Genomic DNA, 23866 nt, shown 5'->3' on the forward strand with positions numbered 1-23866 from the left:
ACATCACCGTCAGCCATTTTTAAAAAAATAAGGACACAGCCGTCTACACTATAAGTCCAAGCGCAAACGTTATGCACGACGGTAATTGTGATTTATGCAACTAATTCCGTGTACCGTATCACGATTGTGAGCGTAGGGTAAACACGACCATCGCAGTCGACGTCCGACGATGTACTGACAACTGACAGTGACGAACTGACCGATTATTTTATTGATGTAAATGTAATGATGAGACTCTGCTACTCGGACCAGAGATAACAATATGTGACTCGGTTCTGTCACTGATAATTGGACAGCTTTATGCCTTACTGCTCTATTTTTGTACTTAACTGTGATAAACGCCCGTATTTGTACACGAATAATGAGTTAAATCAATTTCTTTTAATAAAATCCGTTTTACTCAATTTTGTTACATATTATTTGACTACATTTTTTTGTTTTTTAAAATAAGTATAGATATTATTGAGATAACATACTTTTAGCTTATGGTGTTCTTTAACTTGATATGGATGTATCTAATGAGTTTGTATTGGGCTTTTTATTATCTGTCAAAGAGTAAAAGGGATGTCATTTTTCCATTGGCGTTACAAGATAGTTGTAGTCTGATACTTTTTGATATATATTTTAATTTGAAATCTAAATGATCATCAGAGCATATAGAAAGAGCACACGGCCATAAGCCTCTTCCAATTTGAGAGGATATGTCGTAATTTACGATTTTAATCGCAAGTCTCGTGTCTCAAGGATATTCTCCGTTAACGGTCTTGGTATTTATTTATCTTGAGATTTTATAAAATCACTGCTTTATAAAATACTTCTAAGAAAACGATAGGTAAAAATAAAAATAAGTTTTAATCGTATTACCTATTACTGACTTAGGATAATGAACGTTTGTTGGTTTTGCAACTTTACTTTTTATTGGGATAAATTATCATTTTTCACTTTCGAATGAAGCCGTCCACACTTCCTCAGTATGGAATATCAATACGTCAGTATTTATTCGATTTTGTTTTTCCAAAACTCGACAAATTCCGGTTTGTATTATCTGTGGTAAATACCTTTATTTTGCATTTGGTATTCCCGGTATATCGTTTTACAATCTACGAACATAATAAACATTTAATTCAAAAACATATATCCTGATAAAAAAAAAACATCACACTCGATTGCCAGTAAATACACTTGGATAAAAATTATGAACAAAGGAAACTTAATTATCTAAAATAGCAAGCTCCATAAACAAATACCCCGAAAACCTACAGTTGAAATAACCGCGTTTCATTTGTTTTAGAGTCTTCACAATTTACCTATAGTATTTTGCTTAAGTTGGCTCAGACAGGACTTGATTTGTAATCTACACGCCTGGACCGATGTTGTTTTTCGATTTTCATGTTTTTTTTTAAACATTATAAGGTGACAAACGAGCAACCGGCCAACTAAATCCGCCGAAATGACGAAGCCACCAATTCTATAGACATCCGCAAATGTTGGCATTGCCTAACCATAGTCGACGGAAGAAGAGAGGCACATAACCAGGATATTTCTCCTTGCTATGCGTCTGCTCCGCTGTCAAATCCACTTTTCCTTCCTATCCTTCCCTCTTAAGAAAAAGGTGGAAAGGATAGGGACTAAAATTATTAATTCAAGTGTACTTTTAACCACGTTCTTTCAGTGAAGTTGAACATTATGAAATTCAAAGACATGTGTGAAACGCACTGGACTACCATGGTTGACTAGGGCCTAGACATCCACAACTTAGGATAGTGCTGGCCCTTTAGTGGGGAGGTATAATGATTTTGTTCACAATTATTTTTTACGTAGATTCTGATCTAGGGGTTGCTTCCCTACCCCTTGTAGTAACGCTCATGAATCAATAGACTTGAAACTTCATAAGAAATTCACAGCAATTAAAAACAAAAACAGCAAAACAAAAAGTACATAAACCAAACTATGACTAATGGGTTTTTACATCGTTTCCTTTACGCCCAGTTTTTGTTATCAATCATTTAGGAATGTTTTCCCCTATTCTCCGTTCTCGGAAGCAAAACTGACAACGCCCACAGCAAATATACCACAAACATCTGTTCTGTTAAGAGATAATATTACAATAACAAGTTATAACAACAACAATGTTACAATAATAGTTATAGAACATCTAACAGACCTTAAGGTCTATCTCGAATGATCATTATCATCGGATAAAAAAACAGTTGTGCCAACCCTACGGGAGAAGGATAAGGTAGTGGAGATGATGTAGTGATGATCACCCTATGGTAGTAGTCCTGTAGGGTCGGCGCAGGAGGTTTTTGTCCTCCACATAACTCTATCATCCGTCATTTCAGTCATCACTCCCTTGATCATGACACCTTTCATGCAATTCATCTCTTTTTAGGGTCTATCAGGAATATCTGTAGAAATTTAATACATATGAATCGCATGTTACAAGGAGAACGTTAGTTATAAGTGTGGAGGTACACCTGTAGAGGTAGACCTAGAAAGAGATGGATGGATTGCGTGAAAGGTGACATGATCAAGAGGGGAGTGATGACTGAGATGACGTATGATAGAGTTATGTGGAGGACAAAAACCTGTTGCGCCCTACGGGAGTAGGATAAGGAGAAAGATGGTGAAATTTGTAACAAAATAATGTTAAGTGAGTTCTACTAAATGTACATATGTAGACAATTAAATAAACATACATTCTTTTACTTAATATGTTAGAATATAAGTTATGGTACATTTAACACAATAGAAACAAAAAAAACGTTTTGTTTTCAACAAAACATTAGATCGCTCCAATAATATTCTAAACAATAACACGCTAATGATAAAATTAGGCAAAATATATATTTAATTACTTGCTAAATTGTACCTATTTAAAACTTGTAAATACATTTCAAGTCATTAAAACTTAACATCGCAAAAAATTATAGAATGTTCTCGTGGTACTTAAAGTGGATTTTTACTGCTTCAAAATGCTTAATACTCAAGAAACTTGCTTGGAAATAAGATAATACGTTTATTCGAGACTTAGTTTTCGACCGCGACTCCGTCCGCGTGGAATTAAATAAATCAAAACTGAGTAGCCTATGTGCTCTTCCAGCCTATCCTCTACATTTTTAACAAATTACATTGAAAACGGTTCAGCCGTTTAGGCTACAAACTCTAATAAACATCCATCCATCCATCTAAACTTTCGCATTTATAATATTAGTTTGATGTCTATACTAGTAGCGCCATCTTTTGTTAAACTGAACTAATTCTTATGCGGAGAAGATGCTGAAGAATCAGAATTTTTCTGTTTAAATCTGCACTAAAAGGATATAAATATACACATAATGGGAAAGTGTTTTAGTAACCAATAAACGATACTGTTGGCGTCAGTTATTATTAAGAAATTCATATACAATTTGTTTAGAATTACATAATAATATTCAATAACATACGAGGCTTAGTAGTGGAGATAACCAAATTAGGTCCAACAAACTTTCCTACGCACGTGACCTGGGAATCAACTACAACACCCTGTAATTGGGCAACGGTTTACTGAATTGGCTTGACAGTTGACTTTCTAGTATTTAACTTTCGCTTGTTTTCTAATAATTCTGCACGTCGTCACTAATTGCGAGTACTTACAAAAAGAGATGCTTTATTATAGGTATGACTTTGTATTGTTATGAGGTTGATTTCTTTTTTAGACTACTGTTGAATCCACCTTTTTTTTTCGAAGGAGAATGCATTACGCATATTCCGTGCCTCGAGACAGACACGAGAGTTATGTGGGCCTCTCCCCCCATAGTGGGGGGCATACCTCACTAAACCCTTCCGTTCCCTCCTGGCCATTGTGGGGGCGCCACGTGATCGCTTTTGCTTGCCACCGCTACGCCCTAAGGCGCCCCTCGGAGAACTGTTGAATCTACCTGGTAACCTTACCTTAACCAATTACATAGGAGCATTGCTTATTTGCGTGTATTTTAACAATTGTGGCCTCATTGTTATAATACTAGCTTTCACCCGCGACTCCGTCCGCATGGAATTAAAAAAAAAATAATAAAAGTGAGTGTCTATTCTTAGTTAAGGCTACAAATTTTGACAAACATCCATCTAAACTTTCGAATTTGTAATATTAGTATAAAGTATGATTACACTAATATAGTAAAGTCCAGTTACATATCAAAAAACGCACAAAAACCTTAAATGCCTAGTTCGCACTAGGCTAGTAATTTAGTCGAGTACCAACGGCTATTTAGTCGAGTAGGTTAGCAAGTCATGAGTGTGGGGGTATACCGGTAGAGGTAGCCGTAGAAAGAGATGGATGGATTGCGTGAAAGGTGACATGATCAAGAAGGGAGTGACAGATGACGTATGATAGATTTATTTGGAGGACAAAAACCTGTTGCGCAGACCCTACTGGAGTAGGATAGGGAGGATGACAATGATGAGAGTAGGAAGTCATGATGAGAGTCTTTGTTAAAAAGGAAACGCGAAATTTGTAATATTCTATGTTTCATGCGAACGTTTTAACTTGTCGAGGCTGTTGCAAAGGCTTAGCGTTGGTTAACGGTATAGAATTCTACTGTGCGACAGGGATGGCAATATCTGTCATTAAATGGTGAAAAGAGATGGAAAATCAAGGTAGGAAGACCCCGATTGTACGGCATTATGATATTCCTTTACTCTAAATCTCAATTTAATTATAATTCTATTTACTAAATACTATTATCGTAATTAGAAAAAAAAATTGTTAAGTAATCTTGTACGATTTTTTTCCAGAAAAATCTTTACTAGACAAAAGTCATTTATCTCTGTGAAATTTAAATAAAATGTTATTCGAGTGAAAGCGTAATTGAAATTAAAGGCTATTTGAGTTATACAGGCCATTGCGTCGATAGCGGTAGACTTTGATTACATGGAATAGAAAGTTTTTTACACTTACATATAGAAAACATGGAAATACATCAAAGCGTAAAAATACAGAAAAAATACCAAGATAGTCTCAGTGGTTATCCTGTCAAAATATTATAGCAAAATTACAATACTAATTATTTTGATTGTATTAAATCTGTAAGGTAATCATACTAATATTATAAATGTGAAAGTTTAGATGGATGGATGTTTGTTAGAGTTTGTATCCTAAACTGCTGAACGGATCTCAATAAAATTTGGCATACATGTAGAGGATAGTTTGGAAGAACACATAGGCTACTTGGTTTTGTTTTTTTAATACCACGCAGGAGTCGCGGGCGAAAACTATTTAGATTGTTTTTTTATTATTGATAATTCTTAAATTAACAAAATAAATAGCTTAATTTAATAATCATTAGTCATTATAATTGCATTTTTTTCACTGTAGAATAGTTCTTCGCTGCCAGCGTTTAGTTGTTTTTGCTAATGGCAACCCTAAGCTTCCCGCGTCCCCAGGTCTTAGTCTAAAGGGTCATAAAGAGTTACCTAAGTCCAGTTGACGTTTAGCCCCGCAAGTGAAACGTTCATTGAATGCCTTTTCAATGCAATATTGTGTTGAATTTCAACAAAGTTGACCAATAACTTTGTATTTGTAATCTTAAACATGAAGGTTCAAAGAAATGCGTAAACGCCTGTTTTTTCATGTACTTTTTTTTTATAAATGTCATTATTCTAACAATTTGAGTGGGTTTAACTGTTTTGTACAGTGAAAACTGACGGTTATATTAGTAAACTTGTATAGGTTATCCCTACATATTACACAAGCTACGTAAAAATCGCAAGCCACACGAAACCGATGCCGTAATCATAACAAATATATCTAACCGGTTTTTTTGTAGCGTCAGCAAACACGGAATTTGCTTTCATAAACGCAAATAATGTTTGTTAATACAATTAATGTTACCCCTTTTTAAATCCAATGAGCTAATTTTTTTTCACATTCTGTTTGACGACTAAATCTTGAACTCGTTATTATTTATTTTACTTTTAAATTAACATACTACTATCAAAAGGCAAAATAACGAGATACGGTTATCTTACTAATATTATAAATGCGAAAGTTTAGATGGATGGATGTTTGTTACAGTTTGTAGCCTAAACGGCTAAACAGATCTAGATGAAATTTGGAAGAGACGTAGAGGATAATCTGGAAAAACACATACGCTATTAACTTTTGTTTTTTTTATTCCACGCGGACGGAGTCGCGGGCGAAAGCTATTCTATACTAATATTACAAAGAGGATAGATTTGTACTTTTGTATGTATTGAAATAACTCAAAAATTACTGGGGCGATTTTAAAAATTCTTTAACATTAAAAAGCCACGTTATTAGTGAGTAACATAGGTTATGTTTTCTTTATTTCACGGGAACGAAGTCGCGAGAAACGGCTAATTATTTTTACAGTAAATTCAAGGCCTGTGAAGTGTTGAGTACAATGCCTTTCCTTTTTGATTGCAGACGATAACACGGTAGGACAATGACAATTAAAAACTTAAATATCTTGCAATAACTTTACGCCGCTTGGGCAAAGTTAGATATGGTGGAACGAGGCCTACTTATTGTTAAGCATCAACAAAAACAATTCTCAAAGCCGGTCCCAGGCGATTGCGTCATAGTTGCATAGTTTAATACTCAAATGCCATAGATATATATAAATAGATAGGATATTGTTTGGAAACAGCTTTTGCTTCGTTCCAACTTAAACGCGTCTTTTGATGTTAATAACAGGTGTTTCTATCACTGTTAAAAGTACGAAAACTATTCGCCGTGACCAACCGCAACATGTAGCGTCAAAATGGTGAAAATAAAATAGGCCACAGTTTATAGCCTGTCCATTTAAAGAGGTCAGTGTCAGATACAGAGATATTATTATAAATGTTACAATAATGACCGTTTATTTTCTCTAAGTAGACAGACACATTCAAGCCATGTCTAAAACAAACAATAATAATATTATTTTAAACTGTAAAAAGTACTATCAGTAATTAAATAAAAATACTATTTATTAACAACAAAAAACAAAACAAAAACCGACTGTTCTTATATCACTCAGGGGAAGAATACAAATCAGATAATACTAATAACATCAGTTTAGGCCCACGGCATACAAGTTCAAATCCATTCATACCAACATAGTATCGACGCGATAAAATTTCCCGGTTGTGTCGGCCGGGTAACAATAAAATTTAACTGCAATGAAATTCCGTTAATTTATAAATTAATTGCATTCGTTCTGAAACGAGGTTAAAACGCGTCATAAACAAACGTCAATCAATGTGGGTAAACAATACAATGTGGTCTTTGTTAATATAAATTTAACTTTAACTGTAAAATAAATAAATAGTTTTACAGAAAACAACATTAGTAACATAAATAAAAACATTTAGATATCGAGTATTGTTAAATACTTTCAAATAAACGGATAATTATTTAGTCTGCATCGATGCATTCAACCCTAAAAAAACGTCTGGAGAAAGCGTATAAATAAGAAGCATTGAAAAATAACTTTTTATAACTCACCTGAACGATCAACACTCGATTTCACTAAACAACCAACGTCTAAGAGGCACTTTTTTTTACGAAAAAACAAACTTCGGTTTTTATATCACAAAACAAAAGAGCAACTCGTTCACTCGGTGTACCTGCGAAAGAGAGCCCAGTATTACAATTTTATATAACTGTTACTATACCTACTTCCTACAGAAGTTTTGCGACCGGTTATTCTACGTGATTTGATTAGAAAACTTGCAAAACTCACAGTTTATTCGCTTGTACGACGATGGGGGCTGTCATATGTTTGTCAGGTACAACTTTTTGTGCTGATTTTATTTTAACGTGTAAAAGTTGAACTGCGGTGTACCGTACATGCGCTCACGCCGGCCCCCCGATTGCAACTGGCGGACGCGGGCGGGGCGGGCGGCGGGCGAAATGCCGCTAGGCGAGACTCGAACATGATGTTACCAGGCTTTAAAAGAGGCTTTGTGCTATTACAAACATAATTTTAAATCCCAACTGTCCAAATCTATACCTTATTACCATACAAAGTCGTCGATATTGTCTTAAATTTATGTTTTACAGTTACTTATTGAAGTTTGTTATTAAAAGATCGCGATAGTGCGCGTACAAAGGATTTAGTTATCGTAGGACGAAGAAGAAAAAAACATAATTGAATGCAATTGTGTTATAGAACTAAGTACCTACTGATGATTTCACACGTTTTGATGTATCTGTTCTATATGTACAAGAGGCATGGAAGTCGTTAAGAAACGACCGACTTATCGACGTAACAATGTAACTTACCTAGAAGTGGCATCGAGCACTTTAACTGCGTTACAATGTTTAATTTTTGCTATACTGTACTTGTTACTTCTTGATGAACATCACTAGGATCGTTGTTTAATATTCCCAATTAAGAGACCAGTGTGTTGTCCGCATAACCGAAATCCTATCCTCTTTTTCTTTGGACCATTTCTAAGTATGGAAAAAAGAATTAGACTATGGGGAAAGGATAGAAAATTGACAACTGACTTAAAAATGGACAAGCTATTAACTACGGTACCTTGTCTTTGTCAAAAGTTTTCTTAAATAGTGATAAGGTACGCACTTTCCTTTATCCTTAACGTGTTTAAAGCTAAAGCTGTCTTCCAAAACAATCACCAATCCATTCATACAGATCATTGTCACCCATTAGTGTATCATTTTTTAAAAACATACCTTCAAAGGTGTATGCAACCTTCTGCGTATATTCACTTTGTCTATTATCTTTCAAAGTTGTGTCAAATCGATCAGTTTTATTTGATCCGTCAGTTTGTATTTCATATTTATTTTTCATTTAGTTTTTAATTTATTTAACACTATGAGTCATTGGTAAGAAAATATTGTCATTCTGTTCTTTAATTCGGTTACTTTTGAGACTGTTGACTAGCAATAACAACTCACTTCATACTTTACTTACTAATGTTATAAATGTGAAAGTTTGGATGGATGTTTGTTAGAGTTTGTAGCCTAAGCAGCTGAACGGATTTTGAAAAAATTTGGCATATATGTAGAGGATAGTCTGGAATAACACATAAGCTACTTACATTTGTTTTTTTTAGTTCAGCTCGGACGGAGTTTCGGGCGAAAGGTAGTAAAATATAAATTTGTATTGCAGTTGTTCTCAATGTGATTTCACGGCGAAGTTCGAAAGCGCGTTGATGATGCACAGACAACTGCATCACAATTGTGCGGCCGAAGAATATCCAACATTAGACAAATTGAAAGTAAGAATTTTAGACGCTATATCGAGAGTTGGAAGGATTTGGTACAGCACGATCTAACCTCAAATTTTCTTACGCCCTTGGTTTGATGAAGTCAAAAGTTCAAATCAACCTGATACACAAGGATGGCGATGAGCTTACCCTCCGGACACATTGCAAAATAAATTTCAATAGCTAATCAAAAAAGATAATAAAGTTAACGATGTTCAACATGTTTTATTGGAGTGTGTTCGGAACGAGCGAGCAAGTTTTAATTATTTTAAAGTTTATGGCTGTAATGTCGGTCACTTAAAGAATATCCTGGCTTACCCGTCTACGGACGAGGCCAGGATGGTATTTAATTTGGCCGACATCTGTTTAAGAAAGTAGTTGGAGAACTGAGTTTTGTTAGTTTTAGACTCATGGGGCGTTATCGTCGCTTCGAGATAAGCTTCCTGTAAAAATAAATAAATAGAGTAAGAATAAGCCAGTATTTAGAAATAGTTTAATTTTAATGCTGAAGTTATGATTAGCATGGAATCAACTGAGGCCACTATTACGTAACGTTTTAACGTTCATAGCAGAGTTACAATAATAATACAATAGCAACACTTTTATTTGCTTTGTTTTCTTCTTTTTTAAGAATAAAACAAGCTCATTGCCTTTAATGAAGAAAAAGGAAAGATCTTTTTCGCCTTGCAGCGAAAGGAAACCATTAAAAGGTAAAATACTTTGCTCAAAATTAAGAAATAATCTTCGTAAGTTACAAATATTTCTTTATACGTAAGTTTTCTTTTAGATCAATATTATATTAACTTTTTTCTGTTAGACATTAATAAATTTGTAACAACGTAATTAATTTCTACATTCAAACCCCTAACTCCCGCCAGAATGGCGCGCTATTCTAAAACGTCTGAATGACATTGACAGCTTTCATAGGGACGTGCCAATGATCTAGTGTTGCGCTACTCCAGCGCAGTATTGATTTTCTTAACACAAGTTACCTGTACTTTATGTGTGACGCAGGTCCAAGTCGCACATCGTCTGCGACACGATTATTTGACAAGCTGCGCACTCGCATCTGCCGCAGTAAGACGCTCTTCGTTCATCAAGAAGAAGGCGCTGAGAGCGTTGTCACAGTTAGACATTCACTTACATTTTTATACAAGATTGCAAGCAAGTTCAAGTGATATTGATAGTAACATGCCCCGTATAGAATCTATGTCAATAATAATAACGACTTAGGGTTCTTCAAGAAAGGAGCCTACCATTTCCTTAAAGGCTGGCAACGCATGTGTAGTTCCTCTGGTATTACGGATGTCTATGGGCGTCGTTGATCGGTGTTTTCAGCGTTCGTTTGCACCTTTCATATAAAAAAGACTCCCCAACTCAATGACCTAACTATTACAAGAAACTTCAACGCTTGTCAGGCTTACCAATTATTTGTCAATCACAAACACGATATAATTAAGGTAGTTTTGTTTCATTGTTAATGTAATTTTAGGACCCATCTCCACGGAATCATCGGTCTACTATATTGAAGGATCATGCTCTATCAGAATGTACTACAAGAACTATATTGAATGATGGACGACCGGAAAAATATTCCTGTCATTTGTGCTCATTTGACGCTGATCGGTAAAGCCTATACACGCTCAGTTTTCATCGGATCATTCGGATAAGTAACGTGTGGACTGTGTGAACTGTTCTGTTCTCAGTTTTGTTACATTATGAAATACCTGTACATTATTTTATCTATTTTTATAAAGAGTGGACTATATCCATTCTTTATCAACGTGTAGATAAAAATAGTTAAAAATCATATATGCTTAGGAATGTTAGAATAATTGCATCTAACACCTGCACTAAGGTTTTTTTATAATTAATTGTATATATCCATAGAAAAATGCATCATCGTTGTTGACGTTGCATTTCCAATACTTAGTTTACATTTTAAAGTCACAATCATACTTCTTACTAATATTATAAATGCGAAAGTTTAGATGGATGGATGGATGGATGGATGGATGGAAGATCACATAGACTACTTACTTTTGTTTTTTTTCTAATTCCACGCGGACGGAGTCGCGGGCGAAAGCTAGTATATTATAAATACGAAAGTTTATTTGGATGGATGGATTTTTGATAGAGTTTATAGTCTAATCGGCTGAACGGATTTCGATGAAATTTAATATAGATGTAGAGGATAGTCTGGAAGAACACATGTACTCACTTTTGTTTTTTTTTTAATCCCACGCAGACCATTGGCGAATCTAGTATAAAATAAAGATTTTTCACTTCCAGCATAACAGTTCTAGATAGACATCTCCTCAATCATCATAAAATCGGTTTAGAAAATCTATTAAAACTTGTCATGGCTAAAACAAAAGACGGTCTTTGTGATGATGCTTCTAACATAGACGAATACGGCGCTAGACAGTGTTATTATAAACAAGCAGACGATATAATAGAAGAGGGAGAATTTATCATAGAAACGGTAACACCGAAAATTAAAATACTAAAGCATGCTGCTGTCAACACTGATTTGAAATGGACCGATATACCAGAGCTAAAGAATAATTATAGAATGATCAAGAAGGAATTAGAAAGACTGATAGACAGTCCAATAGAAGACAATCAGAAGGACAAGCTGTTACTCAAAATGCAGAGTCTTAACGAATGCATGTGCAAATTTGTAGATTCATCAAACACGCTTAAGAAAGTTTTGACAAAGAATATCCTTAAAAATGAACACACAAGTGGGCCCGTGTTTAGTTTGGGATTAGGAGAGTAAGTATTACTTAGTATAACTAAAGCTAAATGATGTCTAAGCTATAATTAGAGTTATTAATTTTTAAACATTGATACAGTCAAGAAACTCCTCGTGAATGGGAACGTCCTCATAGCGAGAAATTAGAACGAAATAAATGCAAACACGACATGAGGTAAAGGAACTTTGAATTATTTTGAAACTATGGAAGTACTCGTAGTACGAATCTATACAGAATCTAAAATATAATGAAAATTCATGTTGAAAGAAATGAAAACTAATTGTATGTGTTTATTTTCAGAGGCGAGAAGAAATGCTCCACGGAGAGTTTTTATTTTTGATTTTTTGAATTCATATTTTACTTTTCTATCGATCAATAAAAAATATTTTGATAAAATTTTATAGTAACTGTTTTGTATGTTTCTTTTATGCCAATAATGAAACCGCATATATAAAAAGATAACGTATACTAACTTAGACAAAAAAGTTCAAATTGCATCAGTCTACAACCTAGATGAAAAACAATGTTAAATATGTAATAGAGATATATTTCAACGATATATTAAAACATCAAAAATAAACAGTGTATAAATCAAGAGCTAGCACAACTATCCCCGTCATTTGTATCTTCGTAACAGACATGATGATGGCACCTATTGTCTTTAAACCTTTGACAGCAATGGTCACATAAATCGTGGTACTGACGGCAACCAGTATGACAGTGTGACACGTGACCACCCTTACCACACACCTTCTCGCAAGTCCTTTGTTGACAATGACAACTCGGCTTTATCAAAGAATCACCACTCGATAATAGATAGTTATTCGTCTGACAACATTTACAATGTTTCTCTTCAACTCTTTTCTCTTCCCGACGGTCATATGAGAAACGAAGTTTACTACCACATGTCATATCATGCCCATGTTTTTTATTAACTCTTACAACTGGTAAAACTCTAGGTCCACTTCTTATCAAAGGTCTGTTACCGTCGTCAGTGCTTTCCAGTAATGCATTCTTTCTCACCGTCGCAAACATTCTATTCACTTCCTCGATCGCGTCTTTCGATTTAGTCTTCTCTTTTAAAGAATGTTTCAGTTCCTCTAATTTCATTTGAGGAATAGATGAAGATTTATGTTTTATAAGATCTATCGAATACTGTGAATTCCTATCCCTTTGCGGTTGCGAGCAATTAACAATGGTAAATTTATTGTTTTCGGCTACATTACTTTCCGCTATAGATATATGATATACTTTACTAATTGTTAATTTTGGTTTCATATCTGTTTTTATTCTCCAACTTTCAGTTTCTACGCAGGCATCTTTGACGATAACTGTTTTATTATATTTCTCTTTTTCTACGCAAATTTGTTTCTTGCTCTGGAATACAGTGAGTACTTCGTTTAGTAGATTTAATCCTTGTGTGACGTCAGTCTGTGATGTCTGAACCGTTTTGGTACTTGATGTGTGATCGCTCATTCTTATAGCTTTCTCTTTTTCGCATTTTTCTGGTTTAAGTTTTTCAGCCAAACCTTCCCAACGGTAATGCACACCTTTCTGACAGATTGGACAAGATTTCGTTTTTCGTTTATTGCATTCTGGTTTCCCGTAATCATCACATTTAGATTTGGTGTTAAGGCAAATTGAACAGATAAATTTCGTATTATCATCAGGTTGGGAGAACCTTTTAATGATTTCCTTTTCATGATTCATATCTTCTTTTAACTTAGAATATTGTTTATATGTTGTTATCTGTATGTACACTTTGTTGTAGTAGTTATTGGATATCATATGAAATCACAGAAGATCTGAAAAAAGTATTGACTTCAACAACAGTATTTGAAAGTATTTTTAAGGTTATTTCTAATATTCACGATCAATTTAGGTTATATTAATTCGTGTTTTGGATTGTCTCTTTCTATACATTAATACTTCTAAACTTACAATGGAACTTATCATGTTTCTTTCGATTTTGAGTAAATATATAATAATAAGTGTTTTTAACCAAATAACAATAAACTGAATAATAATATTTATATCGAAAATAACTCTTCACCAGTGAAATTGACGTGATAAAATTGTCATTGTCATCCAAACGATGTCATAGACAATAATAGTTCTGGCAGTAAAAGAGATAAAGGAAGAAATTTTACAGAATATGACAATCCACAATGACAGAATAATGACATAAAATAATAGAAATATAAATTAGCAGTGAAAATTTTTGGGTACAGCAAAAATAGAAAATTAAAAGTAATTTCATGTAATAAGTAATGTTACTGTGCTTATGTATATCAAAATAGGTGAGTTATAGAACAAGAGATGTATAATCTACGAACAAGTAGTAAATCTTAGTGCAATCGAATTTTTCTTCCAGTTAAAAGTCATACGGTTAAGGTAAATAAGTACCAAAATGAAAAGAAATGAAGAAATAATGATATATAAGAAGAAATGAAAAGAAACAAAGCCATAAATGTTACGAAACGTGACATACGAAGTGCTATAGTTGAAGATCGAAATTATTGTTACCATTATTATCCTGAAAATGCAAGAACTCATGTAAAACAGACGCCTTTGGGCTATAATTATAATTTTAAAGATCTCGACTTACAAAATGTCAGCAATTGGAGTCACTTAACCTGTTCGTGTCGAGATTCCCTCGGGAAATATCAAGAGGCTAGTTATTTTACCACTAAACTGAAGCAAATGCCACCGAAGGTTACTGATATTGGTGTAGGGAATGTTAAGGCATACCAACGAAGGAAAGCAAAGAGGATTTACGTGCCCCAGACTGAGGAGAGAGCTGTTGGCACATCTATCAATGATTACCGTATGTTATTTACTTCTGTTCTTTTTCTACGTAGATTCTTGAAAGCTTAATACTCTTGAAAGTTTAAAATTAATGTGAATTCGAATAACAAATGTTGTCATAACCACTGAATAGTATTTATTAAGGATAAGATATTTTATTTAACTGTGTTTTTGTTTCAGCAAAATGTCACCACTTCAATGACCTAACTCACAAAACAACCAGAAATGTTGTAGAAAGAGTCGCAAATAAAAAACATTTGCTAAATAAAAAGCTGTCGCCTCTTGTCAGAAAAAAATCCAATTATACGAATCCATTGACTACCTTTTTTCGCAAACAAGACTTGGAACATAATGTGAACACTACTCCTTCAGTACACAATCAGGTAAACGCCAGTACACAAATGGGTACAAAAGAGATAGAGAAATCTACAAAAATCAAAATATTTAAAGAACTAGCCACAAATACGGAAATATTAGAGAATGGTAAACCCCTAAAATCTGAAGTAGAACTTTCGGTAGAAATGTCAAGGATTTTAAGTAACAAAATGGGTACTGGATCTTCACTGGATTCCTTAGTGCAACATGTTTATAACTTAGACAAGCCATGTAATGCAACATTAAGCACAGCTACAATCGATCCCATGGAAAACAAGCTCGAAAGAGAATATAGAAAGATATTTTCAAATCAATCTAAAGACTGTTCGTGCAATAATAAAATTTCGGCTGCAAATAGCGATTCTTTGTTACGACGTTTTGAAGCGTTAAGGCGTGATATGACGCTTAAAGAGGAATTAAAAAAGAACATGTCAAAATCTTCAAGCCCAACTAATGAACCTAAATATAAAGATATCTCTGTTGATTCAGACGGAGCTTCATTGCCAGAAATTAATGACAAAAAATTAATCAGTCCGATTACAAGTGACTATTCCGACGCTCGACAGAAGGAGAAAGGTAAGAAGAAAAGCACTGCAAAACTCCAAAAGAGTTCTTATTGGCGTCGTTCAGATGTTGATAGTGACCATCAAACTAAAGGAAGGTTTAAATTATGGGGAAGGAAGGTAAGCGTTGATGGCGGATCACATAAGAAAAGCAAAATTAAATGTACCGAAAGCAAGAAGAAATCTGAGGCTAGCGTGAAATTTTCTAAACTTTTAAAAACTAAATCATCGGTTAAAAAGGAAGGGAAAAAATTCCGCTTCTTTAAAAAGAAAGTAAAGGCTGTGCCAAGATCGAGAACTGATGTGATGACAGGAAGATGTGAGGTACGAGAAGGAATGTCGGTACAGATTGGAAAAGGATTATTATCACAAGACTATAATACAAATGCAATACAAAAATTTCGTCTTAAATATGAAGATAAGTTATTAAATGCATGGATAAGAAATTTTTTAACGAAATCAGATGAGCCTAGAAAAAAAATTAGTACACAATACAGTAGTAGTGTCGAGAGTAGCTCTACTGATATTGGAGAGAACAGTTCTTCCGATACAGATGTACAGTTAACCACGACCCCCACAGTCACAAATAATTCTTCATTGCACAAAGTAAATAAAAGCCCATTTATTAACTTTTCAAATCAATATATTCAAGCTTGGATGTTAACGAAAACCATATTGGATAGGTTAGTTAAACCTAAAATATATTGGAATGCTAGAACAGATAAATTTAACAAAAAGAAAAATAGCGAACTTAATAAATATTTTGAATGTAAAGACACGAGTACTAAAAATGATGTTCCAAACAACGATACGAATATTAATGACAAAATGACATCAAAGCCTAAAAGTGTCAAGGTTGACATATCCTTAGGGTGCATGAGTGAACTTATCCATCAATCTTTCGCGATGCAAAGTAATGAAGAAGTATGCAAAATAATTGATTACGAAACACCGCGACAAAGTACAGTGACTACATTTAAGCAGAACGTAGAAAAAGAAACATGTGATAAAATAACAAGTGAAAGTTGCATGAAAGATATTACAAATTGCAGGTTTAACGATACAGAGGAATTAAAAAAAGTTAAAAGATCCTACAGTGCTGATATATTACAGGACAATGAAATAGACGCTACCAAAACGTGTAATGCTGTTGGAATAGAAATTGCCACACAAAAGAATTTAGAAAAAATAAACTATCCAGTGTAAGTCTTCACGAATTTACTAGACGTATAAATAATTGTTCATGTTCAATTCTGGATATCAATTTTTTTTTCGGTGATTTTTATGAGTAAATAATGTCAAAACCTGCTTTATTCCAATCCATATTAAGAAAGCTAACTTCTATAGTGAATGCCATAAACTGCATTTGTACTTGTAAATTAATTTTTGCTTTTCAGATACGACATAAGTACTGAAAGTGGAGATGATTTGGAGGGTACGGTGTATTTACTGCCAAAGACGTATAAAGCTTCAGATGTTTATCTACAGAAACTATATCATAACTGGAATCCATTAGATTTAGATTTATGGTGTATCAGCGACACAAACTTACAGCCATCCTATAATCCGCATACGCATAAAGATATAAATTTAAAATCCTACTCAAATATGACCGATGACATCCAGTATACAACACTAGTGTCATCATGTGAAACATTCGGAAAATGTGGAAAAGACAAGCGTAAAAAATCTTTACTGAAGAGTCACAATAACGATTATCTAACCAATAACATTGGAATTCGAATCACGCCGAAAGATTCATTAGAAGTGTGTAAGAAAAGAAAACTATACTCCGACAGCAACAAAGGAAGATGGAAACACGACGAACTCTCCGTTTCGTTGTCGAGTTCAACAAAATCAAAACATTTTAGAAAACTTATATCCCTTAAGCCAAACAAAAAACGCGTTACAATATCTAATTATGAAGTTGACAAGGAGTCGAAATCAATACTGAAAGAAAATGATATAAGGAAGAAGAATTTACAATGTTTATCGTCTTCTTGTCACGTCTCCGATTCTATGCAAACAGGCAGAATCGCAGGCAGACTTTATCCGAGACTAGAAAAAAAACCAACTCGTCAAAACATTGCTATCACAGCGACTAGTTCAGGTATGACGAACAATCCATGCGAAAATGCTGAAGTCAAATGTTTGAAAAGCGCCTCCAAAGAAAATCTACTAAGTAATACTGACAGCTGTATTACAAATTGGAAAAAGCATTTGTGTTGCGATACACAAGACGAAGATAGAAAAACTTGTGAAAAAATTAATGACACAAAATCAGGATTCTTCTCCGATTATTTCAAGCCGAGCAGTCTAATAAAAAATAAATATCACAGCATATGTCGTAAGTTTGTCACAGATAAAAAGTCTTCAGAGGAATCTGTTAAAAATAGTCAAAATTCAAAATGTCGTCATTCGGACCCGAATTTAAGAGATCAGATTAAATCAGAATATAAAAAGTGTGCTATCACCACTGACGTTCAAAAACTTTCTACATTACCTACTTCTGTTGAAGATAAATCATGTGGAGCACCTGGAACAGATTTGGATATGAACAGAAGAGGAAAGCTAATAGGACTACATTTTAAAAAGCAGCCAGTTAGGAAAAATGTGTCAAGGGCTTGTTGGACTGCAGGTGACGCGATCGAGTGTAACAATGGTGACTCGACCGACAATACGACAAAGTTATCGAGTAAAGAAACAACCGGATTAACACACAAATGTCCACACACAAACTCTACAGTCAGCAAAAATACTAACAAAGAAATTAAAAACATCGTAGTTAACAAAGAGATAGATAATGATGAGAATAACAAAGAAATTGTCAATAAAAACAAAATGACACCATGTGTTATTAGAAAAAATATAGAAATCGATCCTAATCCTCCAATAACATCAGAATCTGGAAAGAGAATTTGCCTCGGTATCGACACATGCAACGATGATCCAGGTAATGACAAAAGCGACTGTGACTTTATAGAGATAGTGTTCAAAATAAGATGTAAGCATGGCGAAGATAGAGCTATGATCGTAAACATTAAAGATAGTAAAGATAGAATCCTAAAAGATAATAGAATTAATCTTTGTGAAAGAGATAGCGACATCAACAGTAAAAACAAAGAGGTGTATTTATTTCAAAACGAGTCTGCAAATTCAATTCTACGCAAAAACAGTAAAAATTGCATGAATGTAAAAATTTTGATTAAAAACTGCAAAAATGACGAATCAAATAAAAGGAAAGATCTTAAAGGCAATAGTAATATTTCCATCAACTCTAAAAAAATAACAGAAAGACTTCAAAGTATTTCATCGGAAACAATCAAAGCTGTTAATAATTATGCTTATTCGGTGCATAAATTTACAATAGACTTGACAAAGTCTGTTAATCACATCAAAAGTATCGCATCTAAAGAAAATTATACAATATTGCATTCGAATAACAAAGGCACCATTATGAGCGAGTCAGATTTTCAAAAGAACATTAATATGAACAGTAACGAAATAAGCGATAATCGTAGTAATGGAAAGATTCAATTTTATAACAGCAAAACAAACAGTCGCAAATCGAAACATCGTACGAAAAAAATAAAGAACGAAAAACTTTACTACAGCAGCGCAACTCTTAGACCATATCGACGTTACAGTTTAACAAAACAAATGTCCAATTACAAACATTTAAAGAATAGAGTTTTACAAAAAATTGTAGACTGTGCGAAAGATTTTAACAAGGGAATTAAAAAGGAAAAGCGAAAAGGTTCAAGTGTGATGCCTACAATGGATTATAGTAACAGAAATGTTATCGATCAAAACGTTAACAGATTGTCAAAAGAAATCAAAGCATCAACATTGTATTCACATTTCCTTAATGCTACAAGTTCATATGGTTACTGTCATTTCGATAGCGTGGTTCGAGTAAGACCTAAGAGTAATGTAAATAACTACCTCTTTACTGTTGAAACAAAAGATAGACATAAAAAATCCAACTCTTCCTATAGTACGAAATATGAGAAAAGAAAGCATACTAAAATTCTCGCAACAAAACTGGGCCTCACTGACATCAGGAGAAGACAAGCGCGTCGATCTGTACGCAATAGTGAGAATTATCATCGTCGTGTTGAAAATATGAAAAAATTGAATCAATTTTTAGATGAAAATGATAATTTAGATTTTTTGTACACTTTATCAAAGTACAATATAGATAGACGATGTGAATTAAATTGTTTAAAACAGAAATGTAAAAACGCAACACAGACAGATGGTAAAAAAAATCAAAAATCCAAACATGACAATATAAATTTGAGTAAATTGAAAATACATAGATTAAATAAAGGCATGTTTTGTATTAGCGATGAAAGGAAAATAACAATAGTGAGTTCGAAATTTCTGGAAGAGAAATGCATCAGTTGCCATGAAACTGGGCTTGAAGAAACTTGTAACCGGAAAGAAATGTTCGATATATTCCAATTGACGGAAATGAAAAAAGCCGTGTTTGAAATGTATAATTCAACGGATTTTTCAAATAAATCGAAATCGTTAGTTAAGTTACCTAAATTTAAAAGTGACGTAGAAAATGCTTTGATTATATAAACAAATTACACATGCCCATCAAGGAATTAATTTCATATATCTATTTTCTTGTTTTGTCGAGTATTGTCTAGTATAAATATTCCATTATGTACACATATAACGTTAAAATAGTCAACTTTAGACACCATTTTAGTTTATTAAAAATTTGTTTTTGTTTTGAAGTTTTTATAGTCATATTGTTAATAAAAGTGTCCATACAATAAGATTAGTGTGATTTTTTTTTAAAACAAGGTGGCAAACGAGTAAGTGGCCACCTGAATCCATGGAAATGGAAAGCAACCGCTGCCCATAAACATCCGCAATTGCAGATGTGTTGCCTACCCTTCATTGATGGAGGAGGAGACCCACATAAAGTCAAATCGACTTTTCTTTCCCATCCATTCCTCTTAAGAAAAGGGTGGAAAGGAAAGTGGACTAAAATAAAATCCGATTAGGATTCATTTTTAACAACTTCTTGGTGAACAAATAAAACAATCGAATTCTTTCATCATTTCTTTATTCACACTCAATCATTTGTATTCATCATAAAATTAAAAAAGGCGGTAACATTTAACCTACACTATAGCAGCAACTATTTTCCAATCATCAATTTACTATAGATCACTGACCTACATAAATGGACATACAGACATGTGTGCCTGATTTTCGTCATTTTGGCGCTGACTGTTGCTGTTTGCGGTGTTGAAGATACACACTAGTAATCTATACTTCTATACTAATATGATAAAGCGTAAACACACATTACTTCGTGGCGTAGGATGTCAGCAATCACATCATTTTTTGAATAATTCTTTCTTTAATAATAATCACTTACGACACCCTTTAGGCTATATATTTTCACGCTACTAAATTTAGGGGGTTATTTACGGGAAAAAACATTTATGTGGGAAAGGGACTATAAACTACAAGCTGCCAACATAAAGAAAGCAAAGTTATTATGGTAACGGTAATTTTGACATTTGCAATTGAGAATTTGACAATTGTGAGCAAAAAATTTTTTATAACTTTATGCGGATGAAGCCGTACGAGAACAGCGAGTATAGAATAAATCATCTCAAATTTACAGGCGAAACTTAGCATTCCGTCATTCCTAAACAATGACCTATCCATTTAGTACAGATCAGTGCTACAGGTCCACTGCTCATTAATACAAACACATTGATATTACAGCTTTTTCACATTGAAAGAGACAACAATTCTTTGGAATCTTTTGGCAGTAGAAACTAACGTTTAAATAAAACATACACATGGTACGCTTTTATATTAATACTGAAATTTCAACATTTAAAAAACCAACTAAGGGATGCGAAAATAAAAACCTTTCAGTTCATTTTTTTTAAACTGTAATTGTAGCTTATTAAACAAATTGGTATGACTTCTTTAAAGAATTTTGACTGAATTTTTATAGCAATCTATACTATTATAATAAAGCGTAAACTCACACTTATTTGTTGCCTAAGATGTCAGCAATTACAACATATTTTTGAATAATTATTTCTATAATAAAAAGCCCTAAACTTACGTCACGCTTTAGGCTATACATTTTCACGCCATTAAACTTAGGGGTAAATATTTTGGATATAAACCCTAACGTGGGAAAGAGACCATAAGTTGCTGCCAACATCAAGTAAGCAAGATTGCCAAGTTTTGTCATGTCATGTCATTTTGACATTTGCAATTGACAATTTGACACATGTAAATAATAAAATAATTTTATGCTGATGTAATCGCACGGGAACAGCTAGTTTTAGATATTACTGGGATATTAAATGTAGATGAAATTGTAGACATTACTTCTATCACAAAAGGTATTGTATTGCTTGGTTTAGTTATATTTTCTATTATATTAAATTAGAAAAACTAACTTTTGACCACAATCATGATCTAATTGCAAACATCGAAAGATTATTACATAATAGTTACGATTCACAATTCACTTTACCCTTAAAAGTGAAAGGAATTCATATAAAAATTGGACGGATATAAAATAATACAAAAAAACAAGTACACTGCATACAAAATCTAACAAATTATATTTACATAATTCTAATAAATGCAACAAAGACAAAATGTCATTATTTTTAAAAACTTTTTAAAAAAGTTGAACAATAGCACACAAATTCAGCAACCCAACCTTTTTTTTAACGCTATTTGAACCTAAATAAACCACCAATCAAAATATAAGAAGGTAAAGAATGGCTGCAAGACGCAACACTCGACTACACTAGTTGCAGTTTGATGCAAAAATACTTAATTAAATCAAATTATTCCGAACCGCTCTGTCCCCACGTGAGAATAAAAAGTTTCATCCGTCCCACCTTTTAGTCCCACTATCACTAATAAGGTGACAGATAGAACCGTTATGAAATAAAACAAGATACAACCGTCCCTATGTCGCAAAAGGTGGGACGGATGAAACTATTTATTCTCATCTGCCTCCACCTGAGGACAGAGCTGGGAGACGGTTGGAAATAATCCATTAACCCGACGATTCAACACAAAGTAGTAAATCCAGATACTACATAAGTAGATAAACTATACAGAGTCAAAGCCGCGCGGACGCACTAGTACAACACGACATATGTGTGCGTAACCACTGGCGATTGGCGATAACGCAATAAACCGGTTTACGCCGGTACAGCCAGTTGACAAAATTAAGGTTATACAGGTTTGTGTTATTAAAAGGTTTAATAACTGATTGTAAAAAAAATACTAAATGCGAAAGCTTAGACTGATGGATGTTTATTAGTTTGTATCCTTCTCTACTGAACGGATCTCGTTGAAATTTAGCATTGATGTAGAGGATAATCTGGAACTATACTAGTATGGAACACATAGGCCAGTTGGTTTTGTTTTTTTTTTAATTTCACCGGAGGGATTCGCGGGCGAAAGCTAGTTATCTAATAAAAGAAACAATAGATAATAAAAGAACAGTAATTATAAATGAAGATTAGTAGAGAAAGGAATTTGTTCAATATTATATCATTCTGATAAATAAAATTGTTTCGTTTAATTTATCTTACCAAAAATAGGTAAAAATGTTGAACATCTAAGATTTTTCGTTTCGCAGTTTTTCTACTTATGTGTTTGCACACTTAGGGCCTGTCCCACCACTGGCTGATAGATTCTCAGATACCTTAAAATAAGGTCTCTGTCAGATAAGGTAACAAAATCCGATATTTCCATCATATATTTTACACGTTGTTATCAGACAATTTACAATTTGATGGGACAGGCCCTTAGCTAACAGTATACAAAAATATGTTTTTGCACCGTACAGAGTTTGTTCACTTATTTATTTTTCACTACTCTAGTTCATTTGACCATTGTGATGTTTAATAAATCTTAATCTAGAAATAACAATAAAATATTTTACACATTATCTACCGGATATTTTATCTTCTTTGGTATATTTTCTTTTCATCCATATTATAATCTCGTCTGTAAAAAAAAAAAACAAGTATTAGATATCAAGAATTGTTATATTCATTTTATAGCAAAAATATATGGGACATGCAGTTTTCATAGAGAAGTCAAAAAATATTTAAAAAATAA

General features: G+C 33.5%; 4 protein-coding genes across 5 annotated transcripts in view; 2 read left to right on the plus strand and 2 right to left on the minus strand.

The window, feature by feature from the left end:
* The window catches only part of LOC106101879 (PTB domain-containing adapter protein ced-6), a 47459-nt gene extending 39588 nt beyond the window's left edge, over positions 1–7871 (minus strand). The window contains exons 1-2 of the mRNA XM_013281232.1: positions 7725–7871; positions 7487–7608 (exon numbers count right to left, since the gene is read on the minus strand). The gene's annotated coding sequence lies outside the window, so the exon portion shown is untranslated. The remainder of the gene's footprint in view (positions 1–7486; positions 7609–7724) is intronic.
* Positions 7872–8737: 866 nt separating this feature from the next.
* Positions 8738–12371, plus strand: LOC106101842. The gene is made up of 8 exons (XM_013281183.1): positions 8738–8833; positions 9120–9228; positions 9848–9926; positions 10231–10343; positions 10709–10842; positions 11509–11994; positions 12075–12149; positions 12276–12371. Exons 1-8 carry the CDS (start codon positions 8823–8825, stop codon positions 12313–12315), a joined length of 1047 nt encoding a protein of 348 aa, XP_013136637.1. The 5' UTR covers positions 8738–8822; the 3' UTR covers positions 12316–12371.
* A 130-nt stretch (positions 12372–12501) lies between these two features.
* LOC106101841 lies at positions 12502–14015 on the minus strand. The gene is made up of 2 exons (XM_013281182.1): positions 13917–14015; positions 12502–13780 (listed from the first exon to the last, which is right to left on the minus strand). Exon 2 carries the CDS (start codon positions 13761–13763, stop codon positions 12567–12569), a length of 1197 nt encoding a protein of 398 aa, XP_013136636.1. The 5' UTR covers positions 13764–13780; positions 13917–14015; the 3' UTR covers positions 12502–12566.
* A 148-nt stretch (positions 14016–14163) lies between these two features.
* Positions 14164–20447, plus strand: LOC106101941. 2 transcript variants are annotated; one of them, XM_013281329.1, is made up of 5 exons: positions 14164–14275; positions 14350–14802; positions 14964–16404; positions 16774–16923; positions 17119–20447. In XM_013281329.1, the coding sequence occupies exons 2-5, from the start codon at positions 14424–14426 to the stop codon at positions 20309–20311; spliced, it is 5163 nt and encodes a 1720-aa protein (XP_013136783.1). In that variant the 5' UTR covers positions 14164–14275; positions 14350–14423; the 3' UTR covers positions 20312–20447. The 2 variants fall into 2 exon arrangements, with proteins under 2 accessions (XP_013136783.1, XP_013136782.1); XM_013281328.1 differs by having other exon boundaries at positions 14964–16923.
* Positions 20448–23866: the final 3419 nt, after the last annotated feature.

Source organism: Papilio polytes, unplaced genomic scaffold (assembly GCF_000836215.1).
Source record: "Papilio polytes unplaced genomic scaffold, Ppol_1.0 DF823935.1, whole genome shotgun sequence".
Classification (NCBI taxonomy): domain Eukaryota; kingdom Metazoa; phylum Arthropoda; class Insecta; order Lepidoptera; family Papilionidae; genus Papilio; species Papilio polytes.